At 35.2% G+C, this 16,014-nt stretch overlaps 1 protein-coding gene across 3 annotated transcripts in view; it reads right to left on the reverse strand.

Annotated features, from left to right (window-relative positions):
* Positions 1-7,350: 7,350 nt before the first annotated feature.
* LOC124366181 (microsomal glutathione S-transferase 1-like) overlaps positions 7,351-16,014 on the reverse strand; it is a 46,918-nt gene continuing 38,254 nt past the window's right edge. For all 3 annotated transcript variants that reach the window (XM_046822539.1, XM_046822540.1, XM_046822541.1), the window contains exons 2-3: positions 14,747-14,826; positions 7,351-8,658 (exon numbers count right to left, since the gene is read on the reverse strand). In XM_046822539.1, coding sequence (XP_046678495.1) covers positions 8,409-8,658; positions 14,747-14,826 — 330 coding nt within the window. In that variant the 3' untranslated portion in view covers positions 7,351-8,408. The remainder of the gene's footprint in view (positions 8,659-14,746; positions 14,827-16,014) is intronic.

Consider the following 16,014-nt stretch of genomic DNA (forward strand, 5'->3'; position numbering starts at 1 on the left):
GCAATTGACATTTTTGGAGGGGCGCAAAAAATGAAAAAAACACATTGGCGTTGTTGTATCTGCACGCATAATCATCAAACGGACTTTTTCTTGGCTGTCTTGATCTGATAAGTGAATTTGATCTATTTCTCGCGAAAGACATAGCAACACATGGTAACAAAGACAAAGGTAGTGTATTATACCTTTCGTATGACATTTGCAGTGAATTTATTGAGATTATAAGCAAAGAAGTACTGAAACAAATCTTAAATGAAATCAAGCAAGCTCGCTATCTCTCTTTAATAATAGACTCCACACCTGACGAGTCGCACACAGACCAATTGGCTGTAATACTGCGGTTTGTTTCATTGCCCAATGCTTGCGCCAACGAACGCCTGATACAACTCTTACCAAGTGTATGCCACAAATCTGGAAGTTTCGAATAAGCAACCCTCAGTTTACAAGAGAAACTTGAGCTGGATGTCGATAACTGTCGTGGACAAACTTAAGACAATGCATCAAACATGTCGGGCATATACTCAGGTCTTCAGGCAAGGAATAACAGCAAAAATGATCTTGCTGACTATGTACCATGTACAGCTCATTCACTAAACCTTGCTGGGTGTTTTGCTGCCGATAAGGCGTGTCCAGATAACACACAATATTTTTTATATTCGTAGAAGGGCTGTATGATTTTTTTCTCGGCATCCACTTACAGGTGGACCATCTTAAAAAGTCACATTAAAAAGAGTTACGAAGGAAAATCAAAGAAAGATTAGAGAAAGCTAATGGTAAAACCTCTGAATGACACAAGATGGTCTGCTACGGTAGACACTCTTCGAGCTTTAACAATAAGTCGACATGAATTAATAGATGCTCTTGAAGAGCTAAATAAAGCCGTTACACAGACACTATAAACACCATGCAGCCGCTGAGTTTCTAAAAACACTTGGAAATTTCTAAACCAGATTATTAAATGTGATCTGGAACGAAATTCTCGAGACATTTGATAAAATAAGTAACAAGTTTGACTCTTCAAAATCAAGATTTAGACATATTTGGTTCTACAAAGGAACTTGAAACACTATCCTCGTTTATGAGGGAAAAGAGAGATTTATTTGATGATGTCGAGTCCAAAGCATTGAAACTTGCAGAAAAAGAAGAAGCTGTATATGACAAAGTAAGAAAAAGAAAGCTATTTCCGGATGAAAAGAAGGACAGAAGCATGGAAGAAACATCTTCTCGTGAAAGATTTCGCACTGGGGTGTTTATTGCCATTTTTGACTAGCTTCGCAGCTCAACAAAAGAAGGGAGTTCAATAAAATCTCGAAACAAGATTTAAGATCTAACAAAATCTAAAAGAGAAAAATTCCAAAGAGGTGGCTTGTGAAGCTAAACTGTTAGGATAAGTATACAAGAACGATATTGATGGACAAGACTTTGCCCAGGAATGTAACCATTTCAAACAATGCATGGTCTTAAAGAACCTTTCTAAGATCAAAGATATGTACGCTTGCATAAAATCAAACGGATTGGAGAACACGTTCCCCAATTTGGAGGTCGCTCTCAGGATATTTTTAACCTTACCTGTGACGAACTGCACAGCTGAACGTAGCTTTTCAGCTTTGAAAAGAGTGAAGTCAGAAATTAGATCATCAATGGTTGATGAAAAGATTAATGGCTTATTGCTACTGTGCACCCAAAACGACATTACTTTAAAATTAGACTAACAAACATTATTGATGACTTTGCAATACGGAAAACCAGAAAAAAGCTATTGCATGAATCTCTAGTCAGTCTAGTGGTAAGCTAACAAACCAAAAATAATCCAAAGAAAATGTGATTAAACGAATACTATAAATAATGTAAATACTTCAAATGTAAAGAAGGGAGAATGGGTGTAACAGGTATGTTACACACATTCCCACCAGAGGCCAGTAGAAACCTCACGGCTACCGGTTGCCAGTCCGGAACAGCGGGTCCATAAGTGGTGGATAATGGGAAGGCTCTCGAAAAGAATCAGGATAATTTGTAAAGCAAAGTTAAGGGACATTAAGTCTAAAGTCCCTCCCGAACCAAAACTGGCATTTCAGACTAAATCTAAATTTACGGGGTATAGGCGTTATGGAAGGACTGGTGGGGGGGCGTAGTCAGCTGGCAGGGGTATAAAAAGGGGCGCAACTCTTCTTGTGCCTAGGGCGCTGGCAGGATGTAAAACGGGCCTGACGCTACTCACACCTATGTATTTAAATCATTTTTGGATCATGGTAACAAGACAAACTTTATTATGGTGTATAAAATATAATTATATCAAACCAGAAGTGCTTTTACACCTGTAAAGTCCGAAGTAAGAGCCAATTTTGTTTAACTCTGAAACCTCTAATCCATGAACACTGAAGTTATATTATTTACTTTAAAGATGCTTTCTTTTAATTGGAACTTATCCTAGGAAATTAGTTGATGGAAAATCATGGGTTTGATTTTAGTATTCCCCCATACTCGCCTAAAATACTTCAAGTGTTGCTGAAATTGCTGGAGCTACTCAATGAAATATGGAATGTTGCAAAGAAATTCAAGTTATTTAATTGTTACTTATAAAAACTGTTTTACTCTGTGACTTCAGGGCCCCAAAACATTATACTTTCAGCTAAAAGCCCAATTATTCTTAAATAGATCTGTAGATTGGAATATTTTCTAGTGATCATCACTTACTTCAGGTGTGTTTACTATGCAAATTAAAAAGAGTAGCCTAAACATATAATGCCTTTGTTATTCAATAGGAAATTGTATAACTGTCTAATACTGAATAAATTGAAAGTATTTTTTATTCTGTTGCCAATATGGCATCTGAAATGGCAATAACTAAAACCCTGGGTGATGTAGGAAGAATCAAGGGATAGGAGTGTTAATCTCAGAAGCTGGAATTGGAGGGATTGGAGTTAAATCACTATAACAATGCCTTTGCCTGTAATAAAATTGAGAAAGTATCGTCATACAAATACTCAGGTGTGGTGTTTGATTCTCGAATGAAATGGACAGATCACATAATGTTTATATGTGTGTGTGTGTGGGTATTATACCCACACCTTCACATATTAAAAGTTTAGCTATAGGTCAGAAATTTATTCTAAAAGCTGGTTTTGTGAAGTGTAAAAGACATCCCTCTGATTTATTGTTTCACAAAACTGGAATTTAAATTTAAAATGTTGCTATTAAAGTCTTCTTTATCCATTTTACAAACATTTTGGATGAATTTTTTCTGTAATCCTACATTTTTATAACACAAGATATGCAAATACAGTCGGAATTAACACTCCACCACCAACACAAATCATTTGCGACAACAAGCAGTTTTTATCTGGCACATGTTTTATATTGAAATTATTTGAATTGTTTTAGAAATCTCAAGCTCTTTGATTCTCCCTTTCTTGAGGTTTTTAAGAGAAAAGTCAAGGAGTTGTTGATTCTTATCAGTAGTGAGGAGGCTGAGTCAATTATCTCTGTTGACTAGACAAGGACATAGACTAACTGACAACTGACTGACTGGATTGTCTCCTCTCCTCTCCTTTCCAAACTAAAGATAAAACATTGTTTTCACTAAGTAATTATTCTATTTGTATTAATTTTGTCCACTCATTTTTATTTGTTTTGCTTATTTTCTCTACAATATTGCTAATTATCAGAATTCTTAAGTCATGAGTAAGATATATATAAGTTATTCTACTTCAGATAACTTCTTTCAATTAAAATGTTATAAAATTAATCTACACACTGCTCAAGATAAAAATCCTTATCCTAGGCCCTTATAATCCTTATAAAAGTCGGGTCTATGCACAGGCCTTTAAGGCCCTAAAAGTAGGTAACATATTAATTCAATCATAAATGCTGCTTTCACTAGGTATTATTTTTAAATTTAACTTTTTCTCTTTATTTCAATATATGGATTTATTTCTTTTGATATAAGGTTTGTAATATTATGTAGTATTCAAATGTAATGTTAACTATTTAGAATTGTATTACTTGTATATTATTGTATATTACATTAACATTTGATATACACATGAAAAGACAGTTTCTCGAAGCACAAGAAAGGTACAATATATCAGGAAGTGAAAATGACAAATTGATAATGTCACGGTTCAAAAAAGACTATGACTTGAGGCTGAAACTCCTTAGGAAACAAGACCATGCAGAAACAGTGTCAAGGTCAGGTAACAAATCAAAAACTCTTTGGCAAATTATAAATTCTGAAAGGAAATCAAAAGATGAGAAGTCCCTACCTTTAGCACTGGATATCCACGGAGAACATGTACAGGAACCAAAACTGATCGCCGATCACCACGTTCTTTACCAATATAGCCCACGAAACCATTCAACTGAATGGACACACTAATTTACAGAAAATAACACCAGCAGAAAATTTCAATGTCCCAACTTTGATACTTCAACCAACAAACAGAGAGGAAATGACTAAACTCATTCAATCATTGAAGGTAAAAACCTCTACCGGTTACGACAATGTCTCTACAAGACTCCTGAAAATCTGCAAAGAGGAGCTTGTCGATCCCTTAACAGAAATGATCAATAGTTCATTTAGCCGAGGAATATTCCCATCTGCATTAAAAATAGCTAAAGTCTACCCCAAATACAAACAAGGACCCACCACGCAACCTGCAAACTACCGCCCTATATCATTGATACCAACCTTCTCTAAAGTAATTGAAACGCTTGTTCTTAATAGGATTTTAGAACATTTATCAATGAATCAACTTTTGACTCCACATCAACACGGTTTCTTACCAGGTAGATCAACTACAACTGCTTTGATAAGTCTGGTAGAGTTTTTAGCTGATCAACTCAAAGATGGAAACACTTCCACAGCCATATTCCTTGACTACAGCAAAGCCTTCGACTGCCTTAGCCACGACCACCTGCTATCAAAACTAGCCACGCTTGGAATACGAGGACAATCCCTGGAATGGTTCCGAAGCTATCTCACAGGACGAAGCCAGATGACAGAAGTGAAATACACCGCCAAAGGAGTTACACGCCAAATATGCTCAGGACTACAAGCCATCACTCGAGGAGTGCCGCAAGGCTCTGTTCTTAGACCAGTCCTCTTTATCCTCTACACAAACGATTTTCCTCAGTACATGGAGGATTTCAGCAGTACACTGATGTATGCTGATGATACTGTGCTTCTGCTCGGGAAAACGAATCAAGACGAGCTAGAGATAGCTGCTTACACGGCTGTTAATATGGCAGTGCAATATTGCCATGGCAATGACCTTGTTGTAAACGAGACAAAAACAAAACAGCTATTCTTTGGAAGACACAAAGATACTGTAGGAGGACTGCCTGAACTGGAGGAAATCAGCACTTCAAAGTATCTCGGAGTGACAATAGATGACTCTCTGACGTGGACACACCACATTGACAACCTCTGTAAAAGGCTTAGCGCAGGACGGTACGTGATCCGCAGGATGAAACATATCAGCGACCTAGGAACAGCTAAAACTGCATACTATGCTCTCTACGAATCACATCTTCGATACGGTATAGCAGTCTGGGGAGGTACCACACTAGGCAATCTGCAACGGGTCCTAATACACCAAAAGAGAGCAATTCGGATCCTTGCAAGCCTACGCACAAGAGAATCATGCAGGCAAGCCTTTCAAGAACTGAAGATTCTCACTGTGGTTAATCTATACATCCTAGAAGCTGTGATCTACGTACACCTGAAATCACCCGATGAAGTGATGACTGGAGCACAGCAACATGACTACAATACTCGGCATGCTGCAAACTACCATCTTCCAGCTCACCGCCTAGCGTTCACGGAGAAGAAGCCATCGTATGTCGGAGCAAAGCTGTGGAACGCCCTCCCACTAGAACTGAAGAGGAGAGACCGACTGCAGTTTGGACACAAACTAAAACTCTGGCTTCAAGACCATCCATTCTACACAGTAAATGAATTTTTAAACAGAACTTTCTAACCTGCTGTAACAAAATAAAATCTGACGATTGTACTGTTCTCTAAGAATACGATGTATGTTCAATAAAGAATAATAATAATAATAATATTCAAATGCTAAATTTGTTTTCTTTTTTTTCAATATAAAATATTTACTTCTGTTTGTTTTCAGTAATTTGTGGATATAAATGTGATTTTGATTTGATTTAAATGTAAAACGGGTGGCAAAATGCTCCCATGGGCAGAGAGTTCTCAGATGCCAAGTGGTCCCAGATGTTGAGAGTTTCCAGAGGAAGAGTGCTCCAAGAGATCAGATGGTCCTAGAAATAGCATATTCTTAAAATCTGGAGGTCATAATGATCAAGAGACCAGACGATACTACATACCCATTGGAGCCCTCAAGGGATATGATTGAGAGAGGCTAGGTCTTCTAGAAGCTAGTTAATTCCAAATGTTTAGTGCTTTTAGTGAGCAGAGAAACATCAAGAGGATACACCAAGTCATATGATGGTAAGGTCATTTGCTGAATGAATGCTGAATCTTGCGAGTGGCCAAAAGCTTTTTTAACACCAAGAGGTGTCTGCTCTAAGAACAGATACTTTTGGAGGTTAGGAAGTTTCCAGGAGGTGGCCTTGTCTAAATGCTAGATTACCTCATACATATATAAACGGTATCCTGTAACTCTCTGGACAAAGGTATACACCACATTATTGCTCAGGTCAAGACAAACATATTTCACCATATGAACATGGGTCCCCGATGCTTAGTTTTCCATCTGTCTGTAGGTATGTGTTTGTTATAAAAAATCAATTTCTTAAAGAGTAATAAATTAAATTATACAAAATTTGACTCATATGTTTATGGTAACAAGGCCAGTTCCTGAAAAGAATATCACGAAATTATCTTTACTATTTTCAAAATGGCGGCCATTAAAACTTTTAAACTTTGAATATTTTAAAAACTAGCATTTTTCTCAAGAATTACAAGAATAACAGTTTTTAAAAGACATTATCACAAATTTAATGACACCAAAGTTATTTAAATCGAATAATAAATAACTGATTTAGAGCAGATTTACTGTGACAAGACATGGCCCACATTGAAATCTGCCCTTTATTCAATTTTTGTATTGTTGGTTGTTCGCTAGAACCCACATTGGTGGGCCATGTCTTGTCACAGTAAACCTGCTCTAAATCAGTTATTTATAATTCGATTTAAATAGTTTTGGTGTTATTAGATTTGTGATAAAATCCTCTAAAAACTATTACTCCTCTAGAGAGTAGGCTGTTATACACTGAGATTCCATGGACCAGAAGATTTGGTGCCAGAAGTTTAGTGATCTCTCATTAACTAAGGGGTAAATCTAGCTTAATTTTGTGGGTGGTAAGTAAAAGAACTTGTTTTATTTGTACAAAAATGTATACTTCCAAATTACTACAATAACAACAAATAAATTGGTACCTAAATATTTTATTATCTAAAAAATACACTATCAGCATTGTATAATTACACTTCTATGTAACAGTAGTCAAATAACTTATAATATGTTAATATCCAAGTATTTAAGAACATAATAATTATGCACTTTGTACATCATCAGATTAATTAATAATTTAATGTGTAAAGCTACAACATTTTTTCTCATGTAATCTAAAATAATAATTCTGTCAAAAACAACTTAAACAAAGGCATTGCACAGAGTATGTGGATTTATACATTTATTTGTTCTTCAAAATTAATTAATTACGCGGTATAATTGTTTGTAACTTATGCTAATAATTTTAAAAACATGTCTGATATTAATTATTAGTAATATAACATACGTTATTGATATGTATTGCAATACAATAAACTTAAATAATATTGAAGAAAATAAAATGTTCTCATATATAATATGGAGATTCTGACTTCCTAAAATATTAGTAATGGTGGTAAAAATGTTGTTTTCTGAATACAAGTAAATTGCGGAAATCCATTTTTGAGACAGGATAGGTACTATTTACTATGCTTCCAAGAATAAAATCTTTTGGTAAATCTAGCTTTATAATTATGAGTAGTGTTAAAAAACATAACTCATTCCTCTTTCTCTCAAATGCTAGCGCACTACTGCAACATTGAATTTTCGAAGCATAAGCTTCCTACTTCAAAAATTATTCTTAACACATTATTACGACATATACTAGTAATATATCATCCTTAATGATCATCATCAAAGTGAAGCGTGTCATTTTTTATTCAGCACAAAAATACGTATTTATACACATAGTCTTGAAGAAATTGGGAGTAATTACAACATTACAATTATTTAACAAAGTAGGTTTTAACGTGATACATTACAAACACTTGAATAGTGATATGACAAAGCACACACATTATGCCAAGCTCTCACTTATCGAGAGTCTGCACTTCGCACTCTGTACAAGAGACGGTATCTGCAGAAGCGACAGCAGCGGCCTCAGAGCTGATGGAACTTGACGATGATCATTATGATCATGATTAAGGTGATGAGTTGACCCACCCCGAAGGCGATAGCGCGAGCCGGTTGCCTCACGACGTACACAGCGTACACGAACGTGTGTACGAGGCGGGCCAAGGTGTACAGGCGGAAGAACATGAGCGCGACGACCACATCCGGGTCGGACAGAATGAACAGGAACCCGGTCACCAGGAATATCGGGATATTCTCGAGGTCGTTCAAGTGAGCTCTGGAACACATGACAAAAGCACATTAGAAATTGGTGACAAATTCCTGAATAATCAATTGCAACTTTAAATAGTTTGGTTCAGTACTGGGTCCTCACTATGGTCAATGCAACTTCTTTTCGGAAGCAAGTTTAAAATTAAGTATTGTAGAGAAGAAATGTTAATAATTAAGGATCATACCCAAATTTCCACAGAAAACTCAAGTGCAAGAATATCACCCATAGTAAAAACCCATAAATTCTGTAGCACAATTGTCACAATAATGTAAACATATTGTTAGTGTCATGGACACCTTTTCGCCAATATTCCATTTCGCTTTACGAAAAAGGCCGCGGGCTACGGTAGTGTAAATATTTAAAAATCTATATTAGATACGTCTGAGAGGATCATGGTATACGTAGATAATTCGTCCCGATAAATCTGTTTCGACTATCAGTGGTCTTTGACAAATCATTATAGTAACACCAATACTTAATTTTTAAATTTGGTTATACGCCAACATATATTCAAGAACGAAGCCAGGAAAAATTGGGGGGGGGGGGTCCAAACAACTGATATTTTCCCGCAGGATGGCTACGTCTTTGCATATATTTCCATCATACTGGCCAAAGACGCTTCAAACAATGTTTCTGTAACGCTGAGACTGGTTTTCACCGCTGCTAATTAATTATTGATGTTGCTGGTACCCATAATTCAGGATATAACGGGTATAACAGAACCACGTGACAGAAGAAGGAAGAGAGTGGTCTAGCAAGGCTTTTCATTTTCTAGGCAATCTCTCTGCTTATTCGTGATAGAAGAAGGTGAAATACAGTTCTTCATTGTCAGAATGAACTAAAACACAGTGAACTTATACCATAAGAACTAAAACTAGAGTGAAGAATATATGCAGCCAATGCCTTGGTGTACCCCTCCGACACATTTCGCCGACACAGAAACACTCAAGCCTTTCCATGCCTCTTTCATTATCCAATCACCAATCTTGCCTCAATAGGTAACCCACATTTTAGTGGTGAAATATCCAAAGCCTATGAACAGCTGGCACTAAGGCTATGAAGAAATAAAATATTGTGACTTTCCCAATTAATAGAAAAATGCTGTGGTATAATAATTTTCATAAAAGTTACCATATCAAAGTACTAGATCTAAAATTATGTTGTGAGCTCTATTTCGAAGACTTGCACATGAAAAAGACACCCTTTATGTCACAGTCACATTCTCAGAAATCAGTCATTTTCAGTTTCAGTTGATAATTTGTGTACACGATTAGTTTCATCACCTCTGATTGTATTGTTGGCTATGTCTTGTCAAGGCATATTCACTTTAAGCCTAACTCATGGGCCCCTCTTGTGCCAGGATCTTATCAAACAGAATAAGGTGGAGAGTCGATAAAGTACAAGGTAGATGGTACTGTTAAAAAGTGTTAAGGCCACAGACTGGATATGGACCTTCGCTATCTTTAACACAAATACAAATTCCTACGTCTTGGACCGCTCTCGTTGGAACTCCCAATTATTGGGAAATTCACAGCTGTCGTTTGCAGGAAAGAACAGGTCTGCAATAACTTATTTACCAATGTTAGTTTAGGGAGCACACTCGCTGGGGTGCGTGCAAAGGTATGGTTCCATGCTTGCCTCACAAATAATGCAAGAGAAAACTCCGAGCTGACAACTCTGATCAATTCCTTTCCATAAATGATGACACGCTTTGCGGTAACCTCTGATTATAACGTTTGGCCTATAGGTCATCGTCCTACAAGTTGGAATGTGTTAGTTTTACCAAGAGCGTGCTATGTTTATTGTTCCTGTAAATGGCGAAGCAATGTAAAATTAATTTCCCAGGTACTTCATTTCCTAACCTTTACCTTTGATTGAAGTGACTAACATCATGACCAATGTCCTTATTTCGATTTTTCACTGATCCCTTGTGCAGTCTCTCTTGATACTAAGATACTAAGAAGAAAGTGACAGAGTCCATATAGTTAGAACGAACATGCATACTGAATTTGACATTTTATCCCAAATGGTTCCATGTATATGCACATTAACCTCAATAAATCTTTTGATCAGTCGAAACCACTGTTAGGACCTCTGCCCGACTATCTCACACCAGAGAAGTCCATTCTGTGAGATGTCTAAATTCCTTCTTAACCAATCTATTCTTTTATAATTACGTTTAACTGCATTTCCGCACTGAGTTAGATTCCAATGTTCCTATTTTGTTTGTTTGTTTACGCAAAATAAAAATAAAAAACTTGCTGAAGACACCAAAGTTCAGCACAAATTCAGCCACTATCGAATAGTAAACAATTTGCTGTGGCTAAAAATTGCATTTTTCGCAGAGGGCCTTTGCAATCCTTTTAAATTATGAAGGGAAGATATTTTAAGATTTTTTCCAGGATTGAACATTTACTGCTAAGGTTTTGTATCTTTATTAGCAAAGTAATATTAACAACAAGATTAACAACAAGAGTAAATTAAATCTCCCTTGTCTTGGTCACTTATTCGTCGATTCTGGTAAAAAATGCATCTAATTCATAAAATATGCAACAACTTACTCTAAGCGTATTTTGATGTACTTTATACCAGTATTGTATAATTTACTTTAATTAAAGTGTTTCTCTTTCGACATTCACACGATTTTCAAAGTAATAATTTTTTATTTGTATTAAGTCATAGACTAAATATATTATCAAACAGATCACAGGTCGGCAAATATTGATGCTATTTCTATTCAAATAAATATTCACATTGTCTGGATCATCTTTCTTAAAACTATGAAAAGTGCAACATTAATTAATTGTGTGATAAATCATCTGATTAATAACTTTGTATTCACACGTTTCTAATTCGTAAAATTTAAAGAAAAAAATCTATTGTTTTTCCTCAATATATCACACAAAATTACTATGATGTTATGAACTATAAATAAAAGTTTTACAAACCATTATAAAAGTTGTATTTGAATAGTTATATACGATTTAATTTTAAAATGAGGGTCAAATATAATTAAATTCGTAGTTAAGATCATATAGAATTTCAAAATTTGCCTATTGCATTTCACCTCATGGTAGTACTTACCGAAAATGTGTGCATAACATCATCGAACATTCACCCTAGAGTCAAACCCCCCTCCCGTTCGGAGTGTTATATATATCTATGCTAATAACGCGGCTTGTGTAAACCACAAATGTTCCAAAATGACGACACGAGTTTAAACTTTTAAAACTTTGAAAACTTCTTTTTTGTAAATGGAACGGTTTTCGAGATATCGATTACAAATAATAAATCTCATGTTTTACCACTAAGACCGGGTGATAGGAATGCTGAAACAAGTTCAAACTCGATACAAAATTTTACCTTTTAGATATCTTAACTTAGTTATTTGGCTAGGTTGGTACGCCATTTATTTTCATTGTGGCGGTCGTTTAAACTTACGTTAAAAAAAACCTAAAACCGTTCTGGAATGCTTATATTTCGTAAACTTTTCGTTATGAACATTGTATCTCGAATGGTTTTAGAGAATTGAGTACATGCAAATCTCATGAGAATAAATTAATATTGTTTAAGTTGTCACAAAATCTACTTACCTACTTCTTCCAACTAAGCCGGAAGAACTATTTTTTGATTTTTCAAACGTAACAAACCGTAATATTTATTTTTGTAAATTATCTGACCTGTAATGTAATCAAGAACAGTGCACATAGCTTACTAAATTATTAACAGGCGTTTCGGAAGAAAATGTTACGAAAGGAAAAACGAGACAGAGTTTTTTCAGAACTATATGTTAATACAAAAATGTGTAAAAGAAGCACGTTGTTTTAAAAATATTTTGCAAAAATCTTTATACATTTTTTAATGTATTTTGAACACTAAATTGGGAAAGATTTCGTTAGGTATCAGTGCTAAAAAAACTACTATGTAAACATTGCTAGGAATTTCACAAATTTCACATATCACTTTACAATCTTGATTCCGCTGGCCTTGTGACGCAAACAGGCGAGGTCTTACTCACTATTAAGTCTTAGTCGGCCTTGAAATATGATTATGCTGAGTAATGCCAATTACAGAGGTCTTAGCATTAAAGATTTCACCGTGGCCTTAATTTCTATTAATGAGTGACAAACGAAAAATATTCACTTCCAATTCATCCATGCAAATTCTTCAGATCCTTTGGATATAATGCGTAACAGAAATACAAGATACTACTTGTACATTTTGTAAATTTTACAGTGGGAAAAACATTTTACGTTTGTTACTTTACCATCTAGGAGTATAAAATTTGTTGTTGGATGGTTGGAAAATAACAATACACAACAAATCGACTGTCTGACGTAGCGCTAGCTGTTACGCAATAGAAAAGAGAGTTAGATGATTTGTATTACCACTACAACTACTTAAGATATTTTTAGAAAGGTCATTGGACATGCGTTAGCATATAGAATATTTTAACCCGCATAGTTTTCTTGGACAACGTACTTTGCGGTATACAAATGACACGCTCGCCCTAAAAAGGTTAAAGGAAGTTCATTTGTGTGCTACTGACAAATTAACTATTGCAAGGTACGAGAAATTTTCTCTTTGAACTTGCGTATAACGCCGTTGTTTTGTCCAGTGATTGTCAGACACTCGTCACCACCAGTGCAAACTCATTCTGAGATTGTTGTCACAAGTGTATTAAATTATAGAATTTGCGGTATCAACAGCTTAGCCGGATTTAGGACTCGTGTAAAAAATATCGTGATTAAGGTTAATGTATGAGTGGAATATGGTTTTGCTGAAGAGTTTACCATCTCCAGTCTCATTGATATGCCATAAAAATAAAGAACTCTCACATTACACATAGTTATGGACCGCTTTCGCCTTACTTTGGTTCTATAATACAAATGTCTCATTATTTACATGTGCATTGAAGTCAAATGTAAAAGAGCTGAGGCTAAAGTTGCCGCAGTTCGATTTGAGACACCACGTCTGTCACATGCTCAAGAAAATGCTGGCATTTCCAGTCTAGTTTGATAGGAAGAAAACTATTTCCATGCACTTTAGGTGTAAAAGTGTTCTTACGAAAATATACACTAATTACGAAAATTGAAAAACTACACTGATTGCCCTTGCGCAGACTCAGAATGTTCACAATGAAAGGGTTGTTTCACTACCCCAAGATAATTAAAAAACATTTGATCTTAAACAATTTAATCTTATTTTGAAGCAAAAATTCAACACTTTAACAAAAATTAAAAATCCATAGTAATCTTCCTGGGCTTAATACACTGATGTTGACGAATACCCAATTCAGAGATTCGTATTTTCATTTTTCACCCCTTGCATGTGAGAAACCACATTCATGCGACTCCAATTATCCAGCTGCGTTAGTATTGTTTTATTTTCTACCCTTGTGATAATATTTATAATTCAACTACTTTAATAACATTTAAAAGTGTTATAATATTATACCAATTCATTCATCAGTCGTTCTTTGAATGTAATACTATGGTAAGTAATTCAGTTGAACAAAGGTTTGTTAACTGTATGCAAATGCTAATACGATTGTCATTCAGCAAATAAATTTAGTAAAAACGTCCAGTTAGTTTTCATTCGCTATGGCAATTAAATATATCTTAAAAATAGATATGAGAAAAATTGATGTTATCAAAAAAACTTTTATAGTGAAGATATAAATAAAATGTGAAACTGATAAGTTCGTATGTAGATGTACAAACTTTGACTGAGTACTAATCTCATTTTTCGATCGAATCTCATATCTCATCCTTATCTGTCCACTGTCTTCTTATATCCCTGGATATCTGGACTTATATTTGGATATAGCATTTTTATTGCTTAGGATTCAATAAATAAATAATTGTTGGTTAACGATCAATCTTATCTTTTTATTGATCACATAATTAATATCCCTGCATATCTGGATTTATATTCGGATGAAATATCCCTTATATTGGATACGGTTCAATAACAATAATGCCATTTCGTTGACTGACAACATTCCATGCATTAGGTTAGGCTCCTGAACGTGACTAAATGCTGCTATTAATTATAAACCTGTTACGACTCTGACGAATGTCTCCACACTCACCTCCTGACTCTTTCCACATCCGGGTCCTCAAGTTTCACCTCCCCTTTGAAAGCTGCTGCGTCCTCTGGACTGATGAAGGCCTGCAACCAAAAACAAACTAGTTTATTTTCATTTCCAGAAAATGTTCAAGAATGATAGTAAAATTATTGGTTAATGCGTTACGAGAGCGAAGAGAGAGAAAGGCGGAGGTTAAAAGTAGCGGAGTTATGGACTGTTACTAACGACTTTGACTTTACATAATCATGGCTACTGACTTTTGCTCTCCAATTCTTATGTCGAGGTAGGCCAAATTCCTCGATAAGCGCCTAATTTATGGTTCGCCATTATCAGTTAATGCTTGGGCACGACTACGTTCCATGTCAGGTGGTCTCATACTAAATTAGTAAGAATGTTTTCTCCCGTACATTCTTTGATGCCAATATCCTAGCGTAGACCTTCCCAATATTCAGTTCAGAACTGGAATCATGCTTTCATACACTTCAAAGTGCGATACATGTATTTGATAAAATATGAATTGTTACATTACTGTGTTCAAAAAGTTGAATGAACTAAATACAGTACTCTATATTTACGAATGTAGTCTTTTCCCGATCCAATATTCACTTTTGAACGAGCACAAATAAAAACCTTGAACTAGGTGACCGGCTAGAGGACCTAAACTAATGTTTACCCTAAACTGGCGGGTTCACCCTATGCATTAGTAATATGGCTTATATTAAAATGTAGAGAGTTATATATCTTATATATAGAGATATATCTTTTTCAATTTGAGGAGTGGGAAAAATTTCATCACGCTAATATTAATAATTTTATGCTTTATAAACGCTAATCGGGCCAAACGAGCGCTATGCTCCAAAAATGCACTTGCAAAACTAACAGGCTTGGTCTGCGATCAAGGTGTTCCAGTGTGATCCAGATTGAGCTTCCGCTCAACAACCCCCCTCATCAGTTGCTTGCTGCTCATACCGTGCTCGGTTGACGAGCATTATTACTATTAACAAAATTTTAAATTGTTTAAGAAACTGAAATAGTTGATAACTGAGAAACTGTTAGATGAATAAATGTAGATTATGTTTTAAAGTATTTTGATTCCTTAAAAAAAAAAACAAATCACTTTGATTACTCTACGTAGAGGTGTAGATAAAAAATGTATTTTTATAATTTCAATTCTTATTTATTTTTTAAAACTACTTATTACAATGCCGTTCATCGTTCCATATTAAAATGTTAGAACACAATATAGTTTTATAAATCAGATAACGAAGAGA

The sequence above is a fragment of the Homalodisca vitripennis genome, chromosome 7 (genome assembly GCF_021130785.1).
Source record: "Homalodisca vitripennis isolate AUS2020 chromosome 7, UT_GWSS_2.1, whole genome shotgun sequence".
Lineage (NCBI taxonomy): Eukaryota > Metazoa > Arthropoda > Insecta > Hemiptera > Cicadellidae > Homalodisca > Homalodisca vitripennis.